General features: G+C 40.5%; 1 protein-coding gene across 3 annotated transcripts in view; it reads left to right on the top strand.

Annotated features, from left to right (window-relative positions):
- The window catches only part of MID2 (midline 2), a 113,431-nt gene that overhangs the window by 57,594 nt on the left and 34,916 nt on the right, over positions 1–20,921 (top strand). For all 3 annotated transcript variants that reach the window (XM_084790270.1, XM_084790269.1, XM_084790271.1), the window contains exons 4-5: positions 13,870–13,977; positions 15,889–16,037. In XM_084790270.1, coding sequence (XP_084646396.1) covers positions 13,870–13,977; positions 15,889–16,037 — 257 coding nt within the window. The remainder of the gene's footprint in view (positions 1–13,869; positions 13,978–15,888; positions 16,038–20,921) is intronic.

Genomic DNA, 20,921 nt, shown 5'->3' with positions numbered 1-20,921 from the left:
GTTTCTACACTGTTCAAAGGCTTGTTTACTACGGTGCAAATGGATCGTGTCACTTCTCTTCCACAAATACTTTAGTGGTTGCCCCTTGCACTTAAAGTAAAGGTTTGTAAGACCCATCATGATCTTGTTTCTCTTTATACTATGTTCTTTTAGCATCTGCACTTTGGGTTCTGTTCACCAATTTCACAAACTCTTAAGTGCATGTTAACCTTTGTCTGGGCACTTAAGGTACAATGATAGGCCATAGAACTTGTCCCCACAAGAATTAAACTGTTTTCCTTTTCTTCTGGCCAACAGTTTTTCCCATAAGGCTCTGTTGAATTATCTTTCTCCCCCAGGAAGCCATTACCCACGTTACATGCATATTCTTTGACCTTCTCCCACTTAATTTAGGTGCCTCCCTTCCCTGTGCTCAGAGAACCCTAAGAATACTTTAATCTCGACACTCCTGCTTACTATTTTTTTTTCTCTCCACCAGACAAAACGCCAAGAGTAAGGTACCCTGTACTTTAAAAAATTACTTATTCTTCTCTCACACAATACAACCCAACCACAGCTCCCCCTCCCCCTCAGTCCTCCAAGTTTGTCCCCTCACCTCTCCTATACCCCAGATCAACTCCTCCTCTTGTTTCCATCCAGAAATGAGCCGGGTTCCCAGGAATATCAACCAAACATGATGTAACAAGTTATAATAAGACTAGGCATGAACACTCATGTCAAGGCTGTAAGAGGCCACCCAGTAGGAGGGAAAGGGTCCCAAGTACAGGCAAAAGAGTCGGAGATATCCCTATTCCCACTGAGGACCCTCCAAATTCCCAAGCCAACAACCAAAGCATATATGCAGAGGACCTAGTGTAAACCCATTCAAGCTCCATGATTATCACTTCAGTCTCTGTGAGCACCACCCCTCCCCTGACACACACACCCTGCCAGCCCTGTTTAGTTAATTCTCTGGCCATGCTCTCATGGTGTCCTTAACCACTTTGGCTCCCACAGTTCCTTATCCCTATCTTCTGCAGGGTTCCCTGGGCTCTGGGAGGAGGGATCTGATGGGGACCTCCAATCTGGGCTCTCCACCTAATGTTTAGCTGTGGATCTCTGTATCCCCTCACATTAACTGCTGGAGGAAGCCTCTCTGATGATGATTGGGTGAGCCACCAATCTATGAATATAGCAGAATAGCATTAGGAATCATTTCTTGATTTTTTTTTGGGGGGGGGGGAGTTATATTTGGTTCTACCCTAGGTTTCTGAGCAATTGAGGCTCCAGTTCCTGGTCACCCAAGCCTTGTCCAGCTTGGGCTCCCTCTAGTGGCGTGGGCCTCAAATTATACCAGTCATTGGTTTGGCCACTCTCATAGATTCTGTGCCACCATTGCCCCAGCTCATCCTGCAGACAGGACAGATTGTAGGTGGAAGATTTTGTGGCTGGGTTAGTGTCGAAATCCTATCACTGGTAGCCTTGTCTGGTTACAAAAGATTGCCAGTCCAGGCTCAGGCTCCATATTCCCTGTCAGTAGGAGTCTTCACTAGGGTCACCCTAGTGGATACCAGGGAATTTCCACTACATGAGGTTTCCACATAGCTCCCCCCAAATGTCCTCCAATTCCAGTCATCTCTCCACATGCTTTCCTGCTTTATCTCTCCCATGACTGATCCCTTCTACTCACATCCCTACCTGGCCCCAGTTCACCATCACAATCCATTCTATTTCCCCTTCCCAGGGAGACCCTTGTGCTATCCCCACCCTGCCAACCCACCTTGTCACTTAGCCTCTCTGGATCTGTGGGTTGTAGCATGATTATCCTTTACTTAATAGATAATGTGCACTTACGAGTACATACCATGTTTGTCTTTCGGAGTCTGTGTTATCCCACTCAGGATGTTTTATTTCCTAGTTCCGTCTATTTGCCTGCAAATTTCATGCTGTCATTTTTAACAGCTGAGTAATACTCTCTTGTGTAAATGTGGGAAAAGATTTTTCACCAACTCCACATCCGGTAGAGAGCTAATACCCAAAATATGTAAAGAACTGAAAAAACTAGACATAAAACAAACAATCCTATTTTTAAAATGTGGTACAGATCTAAACAGAGAATTCCCAGTAGAGGAATCTCAAATGGCAGAGAAGCACTTGCAGAAATGCCCAACATCCTTAACCATCAGGGAAATGCAAATCAAAACTACTTTGGGATTCCAACTTGCACCTGTCAGATCAATAACACAAATGATAGCTCATGGTGTCAAGGATTGCTGGTGGGAGTGCAAATGTGTAGAGCTGCTATGGAAATCAATATGACTGTTGTTCAGAAAATTGGGAATCTATCTATTTCAAAATTCAGCTATACCATGGGGCAGTGGTGGCTCACGCCTTTAATCCCAGCACTTGAGAGGCAGAGACAGGCGAATCTCTGTGAGTTTGAGGCCAGCCTGGTCTACAGAGCAAGTTCCAGGACAGCCAGAGCTGTTACACAAAGAAACTTTGTCTCAAAAAACAAATCAGAAAGGACCCAGCTATACCACTATATGACTGTACCACTCCTGGGCATATATATATACCTGAAAGATGCTCCACCATACGCTTGTGCAACTATGTTCATGGCAGCTTTCTTTGTAATAGCCAGAAACTGGAAACAACCTAGACGTCCCTCAACTGAAGAATGGATAAAGAAACCGTGGTACATATACTTCTGTTTTATACCCAGCACACGACTTGGTACTGGGTATGTTGAGAAATGATAATTAAGTAAATAGTTCCCTCTGGTGGCTAATTGTTAGAAGTACAATTTTAAATGCTCCAGCAGGATGAGCCAATTACCCCCATTAAGGCAATTTCTTTCTTTCAACTGGGAAAAAGGAAATACTTTAAATTATATGGTCTTCTAGAACACACGTTTCTATTTGGATATTTCTCCAATATTTCATATTTCAGTAAACAACATGGAGATGACAAAACATATCAAAGAGAACAATCTTGAGCCATTCTGTAAAGGAAAATATAAGAGCCATTTGTCTCATATAATGAAGAAATGGTAACCCAGTACAGTTCTCTCTCAGTATCTATGGAGGATTGGCTCAGATACATAAATTCTCAAGTTCCTGGCATAGCATGGCATTTCCATATAACCTAAGTATATCCTTCTGCATACTTTAAATGATTGTGGATTACTTATAATAGTTCAATGCAGATGCTATATAAATAGTTGTTGTACTATATTGCTTGGGAATAAAACTAAATATCTGTACATATTCAATACAGATGCCAATTTATTCAGTTATTTTAAATATGAGGTTGATTAAATCCACAGGTATTAAAGGCAACTGTATAGACATTTTTAAAACTGTACCTTGATTTCAGGGCTAGCACCCTCATATGCATTGATTGTTTCAACAGATACTTATAGCTCACCTGTAGTGTGGCAGGTGCTAGGACACATGATGTGGGTGTGTTACGAACAGAACAATGTCTTCACCTGTGTAAGGAGCTTGCATTCAAGTTGACAGGCACAAAATAAAGAAACCAGTATTTTTACTAAGAATTGTGAGTGGAAGAAAAAATAAAGAAGGGTGCAGAGTGTGGTGTGTTCTAGAAAAGCCATTCCTAAGATAGGTATGTGGAACAATTGTCCCATCCCTATATTATCAAGATGTTTTGGTAGATAGGCAAGGGTAAAATAAGCATGGGATATATATGTCTGCGTATAGACATGTACATCATTTACGTTTTACATTTGTTACATTATACATTATATTTTCCTATGAAATTTAAAAAAGTACACAATGCATTTCAGGAATTAATTCTTTAAAAATGTAGTGATCTTGATAGGAATTACTAAGAAATAGAGAAGCCTGTTTTCTTGGCTACTGTCTGTCACTTACACACACACACACACACCCACACACACCCACACACATACACGGTGTTTAAAGTCAGACCTGAACAGACTGCCTTGTTTAAAATCCAGGTTTGGGCCCTAACTATTATGACCTTGTACAAATTCTACAACCTCTTTGTTTCTGGGTTTCTTCTTTAGAAAGAATGATGGTAGTGCCTTCCACAGAGGGCTGGTGGGAGAAGTAAAGTAGCCAAAATACATGAAGTAATTACAACAGTGATAAGCAGCAGAAAGTACTAAGTGTTGTGTATCTATCCCATAAGCTGATAGGAAATTTGTCTCTTTGTCAATATGTGTCTGGGGCCCAACTCATTAGCATTCTTCTGCCACTGGAGATGGCTTAGCTTCCGTTTCCCACTTGCCTGGCTTCAACAGCCATTTCCCACCGATGTCCTAATGTCTCATGTCCCTTCTTTGCCAGGAAAAAAAAGAAAAGAAAGAAAACCAACTTAGGAGCTAAGGCTGTTAGAATTGCTTAACTACACCCAAGTAACCTGCACTTCCCTCCTAGGTGGTAGTTACCCAAGTACAGGAAGATCAAAATCATATTAATAGCTTCATATATCTCTTAGATCTTAAAGTGGACAACCTTCCTCCAAATCTAAAGGAACAGATCAGATGTGCTGGAGAAAGTCCTGCTTCCTTTAGTAATGTTTATGTAAAGCTTCAGTACTGTCTTTGAAATGTTATGGTGTTTTGAAAGCAACATAAAAGATTTCTCTTCTTCCCTTTATTCATTTGAACCTAGCAGCTGTCTGCTGGAGGTGCTGGTGCTGATGATGGGGGTTGCGTGTATATGTCCTGAAAGTGTGATCTGGTTTAACACCTTAGCTTTGATGCTGCCACAGTCAGGACTATGTCTGATTCATAAACAGTGCATTTTCTTGAAGGCAACATTGCAAAAAGCAATGGGTTTTTTTTTTTGTTTTTTGTTTTTGCAGCTTTGTAAGATGGCAAAGCTGTTCATAATAGCTTCTTGGTAATTCATCAGTGGTCCAATTTACCTCTCATTTTCTTTCTCATCTCCCTTGCACATAAAGCAACTGGATGCTGAATGACTTCCGGCTCAGGCTCTTTTCTCTTATGTTATGGAGTCTGAGAAGGTAGGACAGAACAATAATGGGAAAACAGGAAGCGGGGAGGTGGTTGTGTTCTCTCCCACTTCTTTGAGTCCCGTGCCTGCTTTCTCTTCCACTCTACTCTTAATGATGTTTTGCTTATTATTATAACACTAAGATCCTGATTCAAAATGGCAGCACATCTTTCCATAGCATATCTGCAACCTTCATGTTTTTCTTTTTTGTGTGTATAAGCATGTGTGTGTGCATGTGCACGTATGTGTACATGTGTGGAGGTAAGAGGCTGGTAATTGGATGTCTCCCTCCACTCCTCCTTGCCTTATTTATTCATTTAATTTTTGGTTTTTCAAGACAGAGTTTCTCTGTGTAGCCTTGGCTGTCCTAGACTCGCTTTGTAGACCAGGCTGGCCTTGAACTCACAGCAATCCGCCTGCCTCTGCCTCCCAGAGTGCTGGGATTAAAGGCGCGCGCCAGTATGCCTGCACCTTGCCTTATTTTTTTAAAACATAAATGTTTCACCTAATCCAGAACTTATCAGTTCCACAGGACAAGCAGGCCAGTGAGCTCCAGGCAGCCCTGTGTTCTAGGGATCCAGATGGGCTACTCATGCTTGTGTGGCAGGCACTTTACCCACAGAATAATTGCCCCGAGTTCCATTTCTTTCTTTAATGAAACACCATCTGCTTTGTACCTCATGGTAGCCTTGAGCTCAGAAATCTCCTGCCTCAACCTATTGAGAGCTGTTAAGTATAGATGCAAGCCACTTTGGCCAATTTAAAACCTTTTAAAAGTGTGTATGTGTGTATACGAGTGTACAGGAACATGTGTCTTATGTGCTTGTGCCCGTGGACCTGTGGAGACCAGTGGAAAACATTTGAATGTCCTTTTCCATCTCTCTACACCTTTTTTTTTTTTTTTTTTGAGAGCATGGTCTCATTGCTGAACATGGAACTTGCTGTTTTGGTGAATTTTTTGTTGTCCAGTGAGCTCCACTGCAGTCGGGGCTCCAGGGGCTCATAGATACACTTGACTTTTATATGTATGTTAGGGATCTGAGCTCTGGTCCTCATGCTTGTGCCACAAGCCATTTACCACTGCATCGCGACTTCCGACCTCACTTCATCCTGCTCTTCAGTCTGATCTGCTTCGCCATGCACATTCTCTCCTGCTCCTCCATATGCCTTTACTTAGTCTATTCATATCCTCCTCTGCCTGGGCTTCTCTCCTTTTAAGCCCACTTCTTCATGCTCAACTATTGCTTATTCACCTAAGCCACATCAGCTATAGAAAACCTTTCAAGTCTTCCTTGATTATCTTTTTCCACTGGAAAAGTGAGATGCTTCCTGGTATGTTCTCATAGGGCTCTGCTGTATTCCATTATACTACTTGAGTGTTCTTTAAATTATAATTAGTTGTATTCACATGTAATTCTTTCTACTAAACATTAAGTGCCTCAAAGGCAGAAGCTGTGTGTTTCAGCATTATGTTCCAATGCTTGTAACAAAGAGTTCTCCAAGTGATCTTTAGTGCTAGAATTTTAGAAATTTCTAGGTGGAAGGTGATGAGCTATTGAGGAGATTCTTGGTTGGCATTGACTTGTCAAGTGGCGGACATTGAAATGGAAAAGGCAGAAAGCAGTCTGGGTATTTGGGATAATTAACCACTAAATAGGTATTGTTACCTGAACCAACACTCTCAGTGCCTTTCGCACTTGTGCACAACTGCACCACATGACATCAAAAAGGAGGGTGAGGACATTTCTCACAGAGGCAGAGAGAAGGCTGAGGAACTTTAAACACTGGACTAAAACAAAGACTTGGGGAATGAACACCTGAGTGATTTCCCCTTACAATTGTTAAGCGCATTTATTTGAGATTGTTTACTGATTGTCAGTTGAGAGTGTTTCGAAAGGGAGGCATGTCTGGGAGGGCTTCTCCAGCTTGGGTTCATTGAAGAGGGAAGATCCACTCTAGCTATGGGAGGAATCTAGGTGGAGTGAATTAAATGGAGAAAGCCCACAAAGCACTAGCACTCACCATTATTTGTTTCTTACTCCACTTGAAATGTAACTGGATACCCCAAGCTCCACCTGCTCGATTGCCCTTCCATTGTGTACTCTCGTACTGTGAGCCAAAGTAAGCTCTTCCTCCCTTAAGTTGCTTTTGTCACGTTCTAGCCCACTTACATTCCAATACAGAGTTCAAGCACTTGCCAAAATAACTAACCATCTCCTTAAAAAAGGATTCTGTGACCTATGACATTTCCTTGCAGTTGCTATCAATAAAAAAAAAATCCTCTCTGCAAAGGACCTGTAGATTTGTACTAGGGAAGGGTGGACATTTTGCTGGAGTAGATCTTACTTTACAATCAGTCTCAGAGTTGGGAAATTCTCAATAGTTGAGTGTTTGCTTAGCATGTATGAGGCCTTAGGTTTAATCCTCACTCCTCAAAAAAGAGGAGTGCCGGATGGTGTACAGTTGGAAAAATATGCAAGTCAAGTTCTTGCCTTGATCAAGAACAGAGCAAAACAGTGTGGAACCAAGAAGACCTGGGAACTTGCCAGGGCAGCCTGGGTGCCCAGTACTTAGTTTTTAAAAGGGTGAAGCTGAGCTCTTTTGTCTTAAATAGTACAAACTGCTCCCCAAAATCTTTTTGAGGTAGATAGATTCACATAAATAAGTTTGCAGAATTGCCCCAATGGTATCTTAAAGGGAGATAAATTTTATACATAAAGTTTAGTATACATTTATATAAAAACCATTGAGACAAGCCCCCTAACTCAAAACAAAGAGCAAAGTTTAAATAAAGATCTAGAGTTTTCTACACACCAACTAATCTACCAAAGGCACTTAATGAGACAACCCGAGTTATTTTCAACTAAGGGTTAAAATGTAACTGAAATAGCTTCCCGGTATATTCAAATAAAAGTGCAAACAAAACTTTGGGCTTTCAAGTGCCTTCCAAGCAATTTGAGTTGTTTTATTCACATCATGAAGACAGATTTTCCCTGGAGTTTTTCCTGTTCAGAAAACATTTCAAGACCTTGCTCTTCTGGGCTGCTTCTTGACATGGAAACATTTTAATGTCATTGCTTTAGCCTTGATTTGGAATTTTGCCTCTTCAGCCAACTTTCTGCTCTACTAGTTGTACTTGTACTTTTTTTAAGTCTCCCCTGATTCAATGGTCCCAATTCCTTTCCCATCCTAATGCCCACACTTCAACCTAAATTTTCTCCACAAAGTGGATTTACTATGGTATATATTCTAAAGTTTGGATATATAGAAACTGGGCCAATTCTATCAGCAAATGTTCTGTAAGCATTCATTTTGCACAAGGCATTGTGCCAAGCACAATGAAAGGAACAAAGTAGTGGAAAAATTTCTTCTAAGGGAGCTTGTTGTTTAATTGAAGATTTTTGAGCATAGAAAGTATATTAGGCACTTTTTTTGTTACTGTGACAAAATACCTGACAAAAACAATTTTAGTAAAAAGAAAGAAGAAGAAGAAGAAGAAGAAGAAGAAGAAGAAGAAGAAGAAGAAGAAGAAGGTTTAGTTTGGTTGATGATAGCAGCGAAGGAATGAATGAAAGGCAGCAGAAATGTGCGCCAGCAGCTCAAATTGTGTCAGCAATGAAGTAGCAGACAGAAATGAATGCAGGTGTTTGGCTGTCTCGTTTTTATTCAGTCTAAGACCCCAGACTATGGTGTGGGGCTGCCCACACTCAGGGTGAGTTTTTCTTCCTTAGTTAAGTCTTCCTGGAAACACCCTCACAGACACAATGAGAGCTGTGTTTCCTTGGTGATTCTAAACCCAGGCATGCTCACACTGAAGATTAACCATCATGAGGTGGTTTCTCATGTTCCACTTAGCCTGCTCACATTTCAATAACTTCCTAAGTCACCTTTTAGTTCTTTGTTTGTTTTTTGGAGACAGGGTTGCTCTATGTAGCCCTGGCTGTCCTGGACTCGCTCTGTAGACCAGGCTGGCCTCTTTAACACTCAGTGATCTGCCTGTCTCTTGCCTCACAAGTGCTGGGACTACAGGCATGAGCCACTACTGCCTGGCCACCCTTACGTTATTTATTAGACCCACCAAGCCAATGCTGTTTCTGTTTCCTTAAAAAAATTAACTGAGGACATCCATCATCTTACTTTCCTTTCCCTGAAGAATATTTTGTGGAAAGATGGCTCATTGTTTAGCATGGTTTTTCACTCTTTCCAAAGACTGGAGTTTAGTTCCTAAGCATTCCTGGCAGGCAGCTCCCAGCCCTCTGGGACTCAGTTCCAGAGGCCCCTACATTCTCTTCTGGCCTCTATCATGTCCCCCCCAAAGTGCATATACAGACACAGTTACATACACATACATAAAAAGAAAAAATAATGAATCTTTAAAAACTATTTTCAAGAATATCATATTGTATAAAGAACAAAGTTCTTTTTTTGTTTTTGTGTTTTTGTTTTTCCGAGACAGGGTTTCTTTGTGTAGCCTTGGATGTCCTGGACTCACTTTGTAGACCAGGCTGGCCTTGAACTCATGGAGATCTACCTGCCTCTGCCTCCCAAGTGCTGGGATTAAAGGTGTGCGCCACCACCGCCCGGCTAGAACAAAGTTCTTGACATGGTGTCTAATTCAAACCTTATTGTTTAGTTGCAATTCCTTCCTTTTTAACTTTTAAATCTCCAAGCCATTCCTTTAATGGTACAAGTCCCATGTCATACTGGTATCTTTTCACTTGCTTACTGAGAGTATTGTGTTTCCTTTCAGTTTCTGTTTTTATACTTGGTATGACTCAGTTGGTATTTAGTTTATATAACCTTGATTGGTTTCACAGAGAGAGAGAGAGACAGAGAGACAGAGACAGAGAGAGACAGAGAGGGGGGAGCACATCCTTCCTTATCTAGATTATTAACTGTCTGAAGACAAGGCCTTAGCATACTGCATCTCACAAACGATGCTTAATAACTGTTTGATGAAGAAGGCAAAGGAAGAGTTATGGGGTGCACTGCAACATAATGATTATAGGAGCAGAAAACTTAGTTAAAGAGGCCTTTTTCAAAAGTGTTCAAAGGGTCATAAAGGACTCAGTGCCTTGACGAGTTGGCTCAGATCCTCATTTCATTGCTACAGGATCTTTAGGGAGATCATACTGACAATAGAGGAGGGCTTTGGGACTGTTGAGAAATTACATGGACTATGAGGGACATATTTGCAATGAGACTTTCTAGTGATCTCAGATGCTACACGCATAAGGTCTCACCAACACAACTGCCTAAACATGAGCTGAATAAGGACGGCAATAATAGACATGCCAAACTGGACTGGGGAAGACTATGAGTCCTCAGCCCTATGTAACAAATTACAGGTGGGCTGGAGAGATGGCTCAATGGTTAAGAGCACTGACTGCTTCTCCAGAGGTCTTGAGTTCAATCCCCAGCAACCACAAGGTAACTCAGAACCATCTATACTGGGATCCGATGCCCTCTTCTGGCATATAGGTGTACTTTCAGGTAAAGCACTCATACACAAAATAACTAAATACATCTTTAGAAAAAAAAAAAAGAACTACAGGCAGCTAAGGGAAGCTGAGGTTGGGAGAAATAGTAATCCCCAGGGAAATGTACACCAGTTGGTTATCTAATACCAAGTGGTCAGTCCTAAAAATATACATAAAAGTAACATTATTATACAGACTGAGCAGGTTTTATTTAGGATTATATTTGTATATACATATATCCATGTAACAACAATTAGTGAAAAAAAGAGGCCATGAATTTGAAGTCAAGGAGGGAGTATATAGGAGAGGTAGGAGGGAAGAAAGGGATGGGGGAAATTATGTAATTATAGTATCAAAAATAAAAGGAAGGAAAAATCCCTTCCCCCCCAAAAAATGTTACTAAACCCAACTAACTGTAATAACATTGTTGATAAAAGACAGTAAATCAGAAGTGGAGAGTAGACATGGAAGGAAAATGATCATTTCATCTTTAGATAGCATTTACAGAGTTTACATTAGCACAGAGGAAGCAGTTGGGCTTATTAAACAAGCAGTAAAAAATGTCATTTCTGGGATTACTGTGCAGTTCACTCCAACAGATACTGACATAATGTTTACTGTGTATCTTCTACTATTCCGGAGATAGAGAACACACAATCTCTGCTTCCAGACTTCCCGTTTAAGTGAGGAAGACACTAATGCAATTCCAGTGATATGGAATAGTAATTAGTATCACTGAATTATATAGAAAGTGTTATGTAAATGTTAGTAGGAGAGTGGCTGGTTGTATAGTTACCAGTGGAAAAAAGTTAAAGAAGAGATGCTTACACAGTTTGGCTTTGGAAGATAAATAGAAGTTTGCTCAGTAAATGAGGACATGATTTGCCAATACAAGGATAACCTCAGGAAAAAGTATAGGGCATGTGAATTATAGGGAACAGAAACACATCTCTATCACTCAGAATTGTATAGGCTTGAATAAGTCACTCATTCTCTCTGGGCTCACATTTCCTTATCTGTCGAATGGAAATACTGATACGTGCCATAAGGGATTGTTTTGGGGGTTGAAAGGTGATAAATATAAATCGATTACCCTGGTGCCTGTCGTACCATGAGTGTTCTGTAAAGGTTAGTCCAAGGACTAAATTACAAGTAACGAGGTACTATGCTAATCTCTGCTATACCAGCAACAGCCTGAAAAAGAAAGTCTTAAGGGAAGTGTCTATATTTCCAGGTCTCTAAGCAATGACCTTGGGAGAACTAGATCGATCTCTTATTCTCTGAGGAATGTGAGTTCCTTGAGATGGTATGATGTCAACCTTGGAAAAGTAGAACTAACTTAGGGAAAGGGAGGAGTCTGAGAAAAAGACAACAACAACGAGGAAAGGCCAGAGGGACTGTTTGTTTAGAATAAATAAAAGCTATTATTGTAATCCTCTAGAAAGTGGCAGTTAAAAAAATTAGGTTGAAATGCAATGGCAAACATTTTGGTTAAGTAAGAAATATAAAATTGGGGCTGGATAGATGGCTCGGTGGTTCAGTGCACTGACTGTTCTTGCAGAGGATTCGAGGTCAGCTACCAGCTACCACATGGTGGTTCACAACCGTCCATAACTCTAGTTTCAGAGGAACTATCATTCTCTTCTAACCTTTGAAGGCATCAGGCCCATGTGTGGCACCCATACATACATGCAGGCAAAACACTCGTGCGTGTAAAGCCTTTTTAAATCCTTAAAAAGGAAATAGAAAGTTATCCAGCAGGAAGTGAGGAACTATGTTCAGAAAGAGTCAGATTTTTAAAGGTGTGGCCCCCTGGGAAGTTGACCACACTCCAGTGAATGGCCCCACACCCAGGAGTGCATGGGGAGCACAGCGTAGACTTAATGGACTTCATGGAATTTTTTTTTTTTTTAAGTTTTGAAAAGAGGACAAGGAAGTTGAGAACGGGAGGTGTGGATCTGAGAGGGATTAGGGGAAGTAGGTAAAGGTGACTGTGATCAAAATGCATTATATTAATTTCTAAAATAATTAATAAAGCCACTTAAAACCTCCAGCATGGCTCTAAGGAGAGGGTAGATAACAGGGTCCATCGAGGGCAGACATTTTGCTGATGTTAGATTATGTAGAGGGGTCTTATGAAGAGAGAGTGACTGACAGTGCAGCCCCTCTTCCCCAGCTACTATAGCAGAGCTAGCTCCTTGAGTTTTGATGCTCTCGAGGAAACTATTGTCTATTTCTCATCTTTCTAGAGCTCTACTCAAGTGGTCCTTGACTAGACTCTTGGGATGATTGTACTTCTCTGTGTCACTGCCGCGTGTGCTGCGCAATGGAACTGAACCTCTTTTGCCAGCCCCTGTCACTGTTCCTCCTGAGCTAAGCCCAGGGATTCATTTAACAGAGCTCAATTTGAAATATGGTTTGGCCACCCAATTAGCATTGTGATAGGGAACAAGTTACTAAATTTTTCAGAGCCTCAGTTTCTGCACGTGAGAAATGAGAAAAATGGTGTCTGTATTAAAAAGTTATAATACAATGAACTATTTCTGTGTGCAGTATTTGGCATGTAGAGGGCTTTAAAGATGTTAGCTCCTTATCTCTTCTTTCCTCATTATATCTGGGGCATCCCATGGTCTCTTGTACTCATTTTAGCACCTCCTGGGGATTTTGTACCATCCAGTATCAATAGCAGGAGAGAAGAGGAGATGAAGAAATCTGTGCATGGAAAGACAGTGAACCGTGCCTTTTTGTTCAGTTCCATCCTGACTTTGCAGCAGCGATATTTTGATGTAGACTGTATCTCAAAATAGGAAACATATTTAGATATTGGATAGAACTTTTTCTCTAAGCCAAGAAATATGAGTACAACATTATGACAACTATGCGAAAAAATATCTACTCATTCATATGTTTAATGTGAAAATCTATCTGCACATTCATATATTTAAAATCAGCAGGGAACGAGGAAAACTGAAAACATTGTAAGACAGTAGAAATATGTTGTTGTACTGTAATCTTAATAGCATTGTGCCCGTGGAAGAGGGTCTTCTTTCCTTGAGATACATGAATCTTCTTGCCTTCTTTTCGAAAGAACAGCAGGAGGACAGGGTGCTGGAGTAAAGGGATTTGCACAGTGGGAATAACATGCCCCATCTCATCTGTCCTTCTGCCCAGCCTTCCATTAACCATCATGACCTACCAGAGGCCTGGAGAGCTTCCTATCTGTGGTGCTTCAATGCCCTTGCATCATTAATATCATCATCTCTGCTCTTCTTCTAGGAGTGGACCGTATTGAGGGAGGTATGGAAGAAGTTGTGCATGTTTAGCTGTCAGTCCGAACCTTTTAGAGCCAGCAGGGGACAAAAGCAATAATCCCTGTATAATACTTTGGACTTTCTTGGCAGGTGAACACTGCTATGCATGAGGCAAAACTTATGGAAGAATGTGACGAGTTGGTAGAGATCATCCAGCAGAGGAAGCAAATGATTGCTGTCAAAATCAAAGAGACAAAGGTAAACCATGGTGCTTCAGTGAAGCCAAGGTGCAGTGACTTTTCATAAAAGTCAGTGTTCATTCCTGATTATTGCAGTTTGAAATTGAATCATAAAATCAAAAAGAAATGAGGTCATAGGGAGAGAGACCAAGAAATAATGTTTGACCTTTGCGGTGAGTCTAATGAAAAATGAAGGTAGCTCTGGGTGCAGCAAATGCTCTATATCTTGACCTGGATGTTGTTTTTTGTTTGTTTGTTTATTTTGTGTGTGTAATCATTTACTTAGGATTTTTTGCTTTACTTTAGCATGTTTTGAGGGTTTTAAAAATGCATATATGGGTTTTTTACCTGGATGTATGTCTGTACACCATATGCATGCAGTACCCTTGGAGGCATTGGATCCCTTGGGAATGGAGTAAACGCCAGTTGTGAACTGGCAAGTGGGTGCTGAGAATTGAACCCGGGTCCTGTGGAAGAGTAACCATTGCTCTTAACCACTGAGCCATCTCTCCAGGCTCTTCTTCTCCCCATCTTTTAAGGTAACAAAAATAAAGAAATAATGGTAGAAACATGGGTCTGGCTTATAGAAGACATGTGACTGACATCCTGACTGCTTAGGACTTATAAAAAGTGTTGGGAAACCATTGTGATTCTGTGAAAGGATGCAACCTGATACGGTAGAAGTGTGGATGGTAGATCAGAAGAACATGATGACACTGATGCCAGGAATGCTTGGAGGCATACAGTGATTTCTCGGAAGACGTCTGGAAGGCATAAACCAGACTAGTGATAGAACACATGGAAAGGAAAAACATAACTGCCAGAAAGAAAAATGGCATCATCTAACTTATTAGGTATAATAGATGAAAGGGAGAGAGAAGATCCTTTTTTCTTCCTTCCTTCTTTTCTTTTCTCCCCTTTTCCTTTTGGTTTTTCGAGACTGTTTCTCTGTGTAACAGCCCTTGCTGTCATAGACCTAGCTTTGCAGACCAGGCTGGCCTCAAACCCACAGAGACCTGCCTGCCTCTGTCTCTCAAGTTCTGGTGTTAAAGGCATGTGCCAGCACACCCAGCTGAACCACAGATTTCTAAATAGGGAACTGAAGAATAAGGGTCAAAGAGGTCAGGAGAGAGTCTCCATGCAGCCTCTGTATGTTTTTAGGCTTGTTGACTTGTTGGTAAATGATAGTGTTATAAGCCCATGCTGTGGGTACAGTGTGAAAAGTTGTAAGTACTTCGTTTGATGACCAGTTCTTCGTGCCATGCTGGGTGGTTCCAGCTAACATGATCTGAAGTTTCTAAAAGTGCATTGTGGTAGATGGAAAGATACGTAGAGAAATGTGTACGTGTAAATGCAGGTACTCATAAGTAAAGATGAGATGCTTTTGTTAAATACGTACAAAAATATATTACCAGTAAAATGGTAATCTCTAGATGGTAAAATTGCTTTTTACATTTGTATTTAAAATTTCTATAATTGACACACATTGATTTTACAGTCAGAGCAATGTTAATAATACAAATAGGATGTCGCCAGGCGGTGGTGGTGCCTGCCTTTAATCCCAGCACTTGGGAGGCAGAGGCCAGCCTGGTCTACAAAGTGAGTCCAGGATAGTCAAGGCTACACAGAGAAACCCTGTCTTGAAAAAAACAAAAAACAAAAAAAACCCCACACAAAACAAACAAACAAAAATCCAAATAGGATGTCGATAACAGTATATGGCTGAGTGCAATGTAAGTCATCAGGATATGAATTGGACATGAGACTCAGCAGGCAGGGTGAGAAGGTGAGCAGCTGGTGCAGGGGTCACGGGATATTAATAACTCTTATTTCTAGAATCACTGCGGCAGATCTCCTTCATGTTGTTTTATTGTTTTTAATTAAGCACAGTATGTTTTATCTCATCTTCTCTCTTACCAATTCTTTTAAGGTTATGAAACTGAGGAAGTTGGCACAGCAGGTTGCTAATTGCCGCCAGTGTCTTGAACGGTCAACTGTCCTCATCAACCAAGCTGAGCATATCCTGAAAGAAAATGACCAAGCACGGTTTCTGCAGTCTGCAAAAAATATTGCCGAGAGGTATAAACGTTCCTTATGTTATACTGAAATGCCTGATCTTGTGAAAAGGGGCTGGCGTAAAGTCACTTAATTCTCCTCAGGCATTGTGTAGTAGCTGCCACCTGAAGATTTTTACCAGCTAGCTAATTATTGAGACTTGGTGACAAATTACCCTGCAGATTTCTGGACCCTTTTCTCTGCCTTTGTTGCCTGCCAGCTCTTTTAAAACCCAGCCAAGTGTAGGGCTACCTCCTGCCTTTAGCTTCCTGCTAGGTCTTGAGCAATCTGTGATAGTTGGGGTGTGTGGGAGGACAAACTCGGGGTTACAGTGATAGGATGTGCCTTTCCTAAGCCTGTGTATGCTTTCATATTTTTAAATCAAGTTAACCCCACTCTCTTGCCTCTGATTCTTCTCAGATTTCACACACACACACACACACACTATTTTTTTTCCTCCCTACTTCATGTGATCTGTTTCTCACCAAACCCATTGAGTTGATTTATTATTGTTTGTATGTGTGCATGGGTGTATGCACAGTTTTTGCTGTTTGCATGTAGGTTTTTCTTGCATAAACGTAGAGAATTCCTTGGCTTTTGTTTAGTCACGTGGTCCTTTGAATGGTAATGTCATGAGCCTTGTTCCAGAGTATCAAAGAACTCAGAGACCATAAATAGTCTATCTACTGGCTCAGAGTCTGTGCTTTGAAGTAAATCATTGCCTAGCATAGCCACCAGTTCTTCAAGGGGCTACAGGAGACTTTGGTTTTTAAGCTCATGCTCTTCCCCCCTATTGCTACTGTCATCATTCTGGGTGAGTTCACTTAGACACCTAACCTGTGTAATACACTTACCCCCTTAGCCATCCACCTTCTCTAATGTCTTCTCCAGAGATTCCCAACTTGGATCCTCTTCAAATCAAATACATCTTTTCTTCCTTTATTGGGACCCCTCTCTACTTTGTCCTAAGCGTATTTGGGCTTTGTGGTTTGTCACTCTAATAACTCTCTTTTTTCCAGTCTCCTTTCCCATTGCCCTTTAATTAATCAATCTGACAAAATCCTAAACCTGAACTCGTCCAACTATTCCCATCTTTTTTTCACGCCTGTATTTGACTTTCGGAACCATGGTGGAGAAAAATCATACAACCAAGGATGCATGGCAGTACTGAGTGCACAGTACTGACCTGAAATCTTTCTGTGTTGTTATGGTCATCGTGTTTTCAACCTTTCTCCACAATGCTACTTCAGATCTTTCCTACTCACCTGAAGTGGGAATCCTGCTAAGTTTATATTCATGTTCAGCAAATTGCATAGATAATAGTAAGTATAAAATGATTATGTTTAGGGGGCTGGAGAGATGGCTCAGTGGTTAAGAGCACTGGCTGATCTTCCAGAGGTCCTGAGTTCAATTCCCAGCAACCACATGGTGATTCATAAGCATCTATAATGACATCTGGTGTCCTCTTCTGGTGTGTAAGCGTACATGCAGGCAGAACACTGTATACATAATAAATACATAAATCTTGAAAAATGATAATGTTTAACTTCTCATATCAAATGTCTAGACAGAGTGATGTCCACATCCATTACATCCACCTTCCATCTAGTTATAATAAAAGAGTGTGCCACTATATTTGTGATTTGGCTACATGCATCCTTGTTTCTACAGCTTCAGGTTTCCACAGAGTTGTTGGTTTCACATCTACTTTTAAGCCCACTCACAGCCTAAAAACAAAATTAAAACCCTACAATTTTCTTCTACCTCATATCCCCTCTAGTTGTCATCCTATTTCCCTTCTTTTTTTTTTTTTTTGCAGAAAACTGCTTTCTGTTTCTTCACTCCTTACTTTCATTAAATGTTAAATCTTGTTTATGTAAAAGTGACACTTTGAACATAGCAATAATGTAAAATAAGCAAAATCATATTGCCAGAAACAGCACTCTTTGATTATCCAGTTTGTGCTCTCCAAAAATGTTGATAATAACAACTTATTCAGTATTGGGTAGTTGTTTTAACTATTCATTAGTATTATAACAAAATTTTACAAGGTAGATTTTAATATTTTCCGATTTTACAAATGAGACCAAAAGGTTTCGTGAGTTTAAGTAACTTGCCTAAGATCACCAAGCTAGCGAGGGACAGACGCAGAGTTCAAATCTAAGGAGTTTTGCACTGTTACCTACATTTTAGCAACAATGCCAAGCAAGTTAAATTCTGTTAGGTATTCCTATTGATGTGATATTGGCATTGATGTTTTAGATATTAACTTCTGAAAATTTGGCAATATTGCCAGTAACTACATTGTCAAACATGTATATATAAAGATAGGAAGAATTTAAATGAAGTTACCTTATAATGGGGGCCAGATATAATATCCCAACTACTTAACGTAAGCTAACACATTTTTAAAAGTCAGTGCAAGGAATAGGAATTGTTGGTCAATGAGATCTCATAGATCCTGCTGGACATTACAAGACTACTGCCATTGTATTTGGTTAGCCTCCTGAACTTGGTGGTAAGAATTTATGGGTGAAGACACCACATGCGTAGGTCATAAAACATGGAGAAATTAAGCAGGTACTAGTCTGCAAGCTTCATCCTTATTGTATAACTTTCACAGTGATAAAAAGTACTATATAACCTACTAGAGGAGAAAAGTAAAACGTTATTATCAGGCAACTTTGAACTCTGGGAGCTACAATAAGAACTGGACTGGCAAGTTATGCCTGCTGGTGTAATAGTGGCACAAATGTCATTGATGTGACCATGTGACCATTCACTTTCTGATTTGGATCAAAGGCCTGCTTCGTGAAATGAAAGCCATAACTGGAATCATTAATGAGGCCAAGAAGAAAGGCCAAGAACCTGTGGTTAGATAAGTCATAATCCCTTGGAGATAACCTATTGCTATTGTTCTTCTACGTGGCATAGTATTACAATGACTCCTAATATCTTATTTATTGCTGTACCCATAGACCAGTACATCTCTCAACCCTCATCAGAGCAGAGACTTTTATTGATCCTTTTTTCTTTCTTAACATTCAATTATTATTTTTGTATATAAGCTATTTGCTTATCTTTAGAAGTCCTGTATTGTCTTGGTTTTCTCCAAGTTTCTTACTCTGTTATGGGCACTTAGATTCATGAATATGCCACCTTTAAAAATAATTTAGGAAACAAGTTGTTGATAAATGAAAATTAATTACTGCCAGTTTAACCAAACCGTGAAAAGATTTCTAGTTTCTTTCTAGTCCAGTTTTACAATGTTATAGAAAAGGTGAAACAGAAGTAAGGAAATATACATAGGTTAACATATCAGAACTGTTGAGAGGCAGAGGCAGGTGGATTGCTGTGAGTTCGAGGCCAGCCTGGTCTACATAGCAAATCCAGGACAGCCAAGGCTACACAGAGAAACCCTGTCTGGAAAAACCAAAACCAAACCAAACCAAAACCATATTAGAACGGTGTGAAATATTGTTCTAGGAGGCACATTCTTCCTCTGATTGGGACCAGCACTTCAGCCTCTCCCCATCCCCAGCATAGGATTCCTGGGGAAATGATTAGTCTTTGAGATTCCTTGTTTCAGTCCTCTGATAGCCGAAGGGAGAGGCACAAATGTCTGTATAATATCTCCTCTCCTGCCAGGCCAATTACAGTACTTTCTGGCTTCCATGAATACCTGGTAAACTTATGACTTCCCTTTAAACTTCAGCACTGAAAGATGCTGCGAAGCTGTGAGGGGGCGGGGGCAATTTGTTGCTGGGTGAATTTCACTGTAAGATTATAAAACAGAGTGCAAGTTTTTTTTTTTTTATTCTGCAATCTCAACTGTCAGTACTGTACATGTTTTCTTTTCAGTCCATTTCCCTTGGAAAGAATCCTGCACCTTCCTGTAGTTGGTGTGCACTGTGTGTGTGTGTGTGTGTGTGTGTGTGTGTGTGTGTGTGTGTGTGTGTGTATGTGTGTTACACAGGGAGCGGGAGGAAGGGCAGGCTTATAAGCCCTGCTGCCAGCATTCTAGGAGCCAAGCACGGAAGGAGACAGAGATTTTCCAGATTTTTTTTTTCAATAAAATGTCAAAACTCTGTGGAAGTAAACCTCACTTCTCCTGCCAGGTTGAAGAAAGGGCAGGCTATTTGAGCAGATCAGGGGCTCTAGCTATTCTAGACGCAAACTTTCCACTTTGTGTCACTAAATCACCCTGATGTTGTTGGCTTTCTAGTCCAGCTTTCTCTGGTCTGTTGTTGGTTACTGCACATCTGTCGTTACTAGCTTCCAAGCATTTGTTGACAATCTTTTAGTTGTTGGCATATATTTGTTTCATTCTATTTGTCTTTCTGGGTTTAGGTTAATTTCTATTCTTTTTCCTTTCAGTGAGATTTTAGGAAAGCAGAGATGAAATATATATTTAAACCACTATATTTAACTGTCCTTCCTCTGCAGACCTCTGAAATGTTGTCTGCCATCCTCACGTTTATTGAAATTGTTCTTTTCAAGGTCACCAATAGAAGACCTTGTTGCTAAATATAAAAGATGCTCCTTTGTTTCATCTACCCCTTTCATCTATTGTTATTTTGGTAGCTTGGGTCCCTACTGACCACTTACTTTTACTTGCAATCCCTGTTTTGACCCTCATGAAAATTCCCATTACCTGCCTGCTTTATTTTGATTTCCTCCCTCCCTCCCTCCCTCCCTCCCTTCCTCTCTCCATCTCTTCACATCCCTCCTGCTTTCTGCCATTTTGAGCAGCTTTTCCTTGATCTGTTTCTTTAATGATACAGTTCTCCCTGATTCAGGGAAGGATCTTCTCGCCACACAGTTTTCCTTACAAATCCATTAGCTATTAAGGCTTCAATTACCATTTAATTATGATCACCTACTATGTTGATTATTCACAAATCCCTA

The sequence above is a fragment of the Acomys minous genome (assembly GCF_964271855.1).
Source record: "Acomys minous genome assembly, chromosome: 7".
Taxonomy (NCBI): domain Eukaryota; kingdom Metazoa; phylum Chordata; class Mammalia; order Rodentia; family Muridae; genus Acomys; species Acomys minous.
Note: the sequence above shows the minus strand (reverse complement) of the source record. Positions and strands in the feature narration are given on the sequence as shown.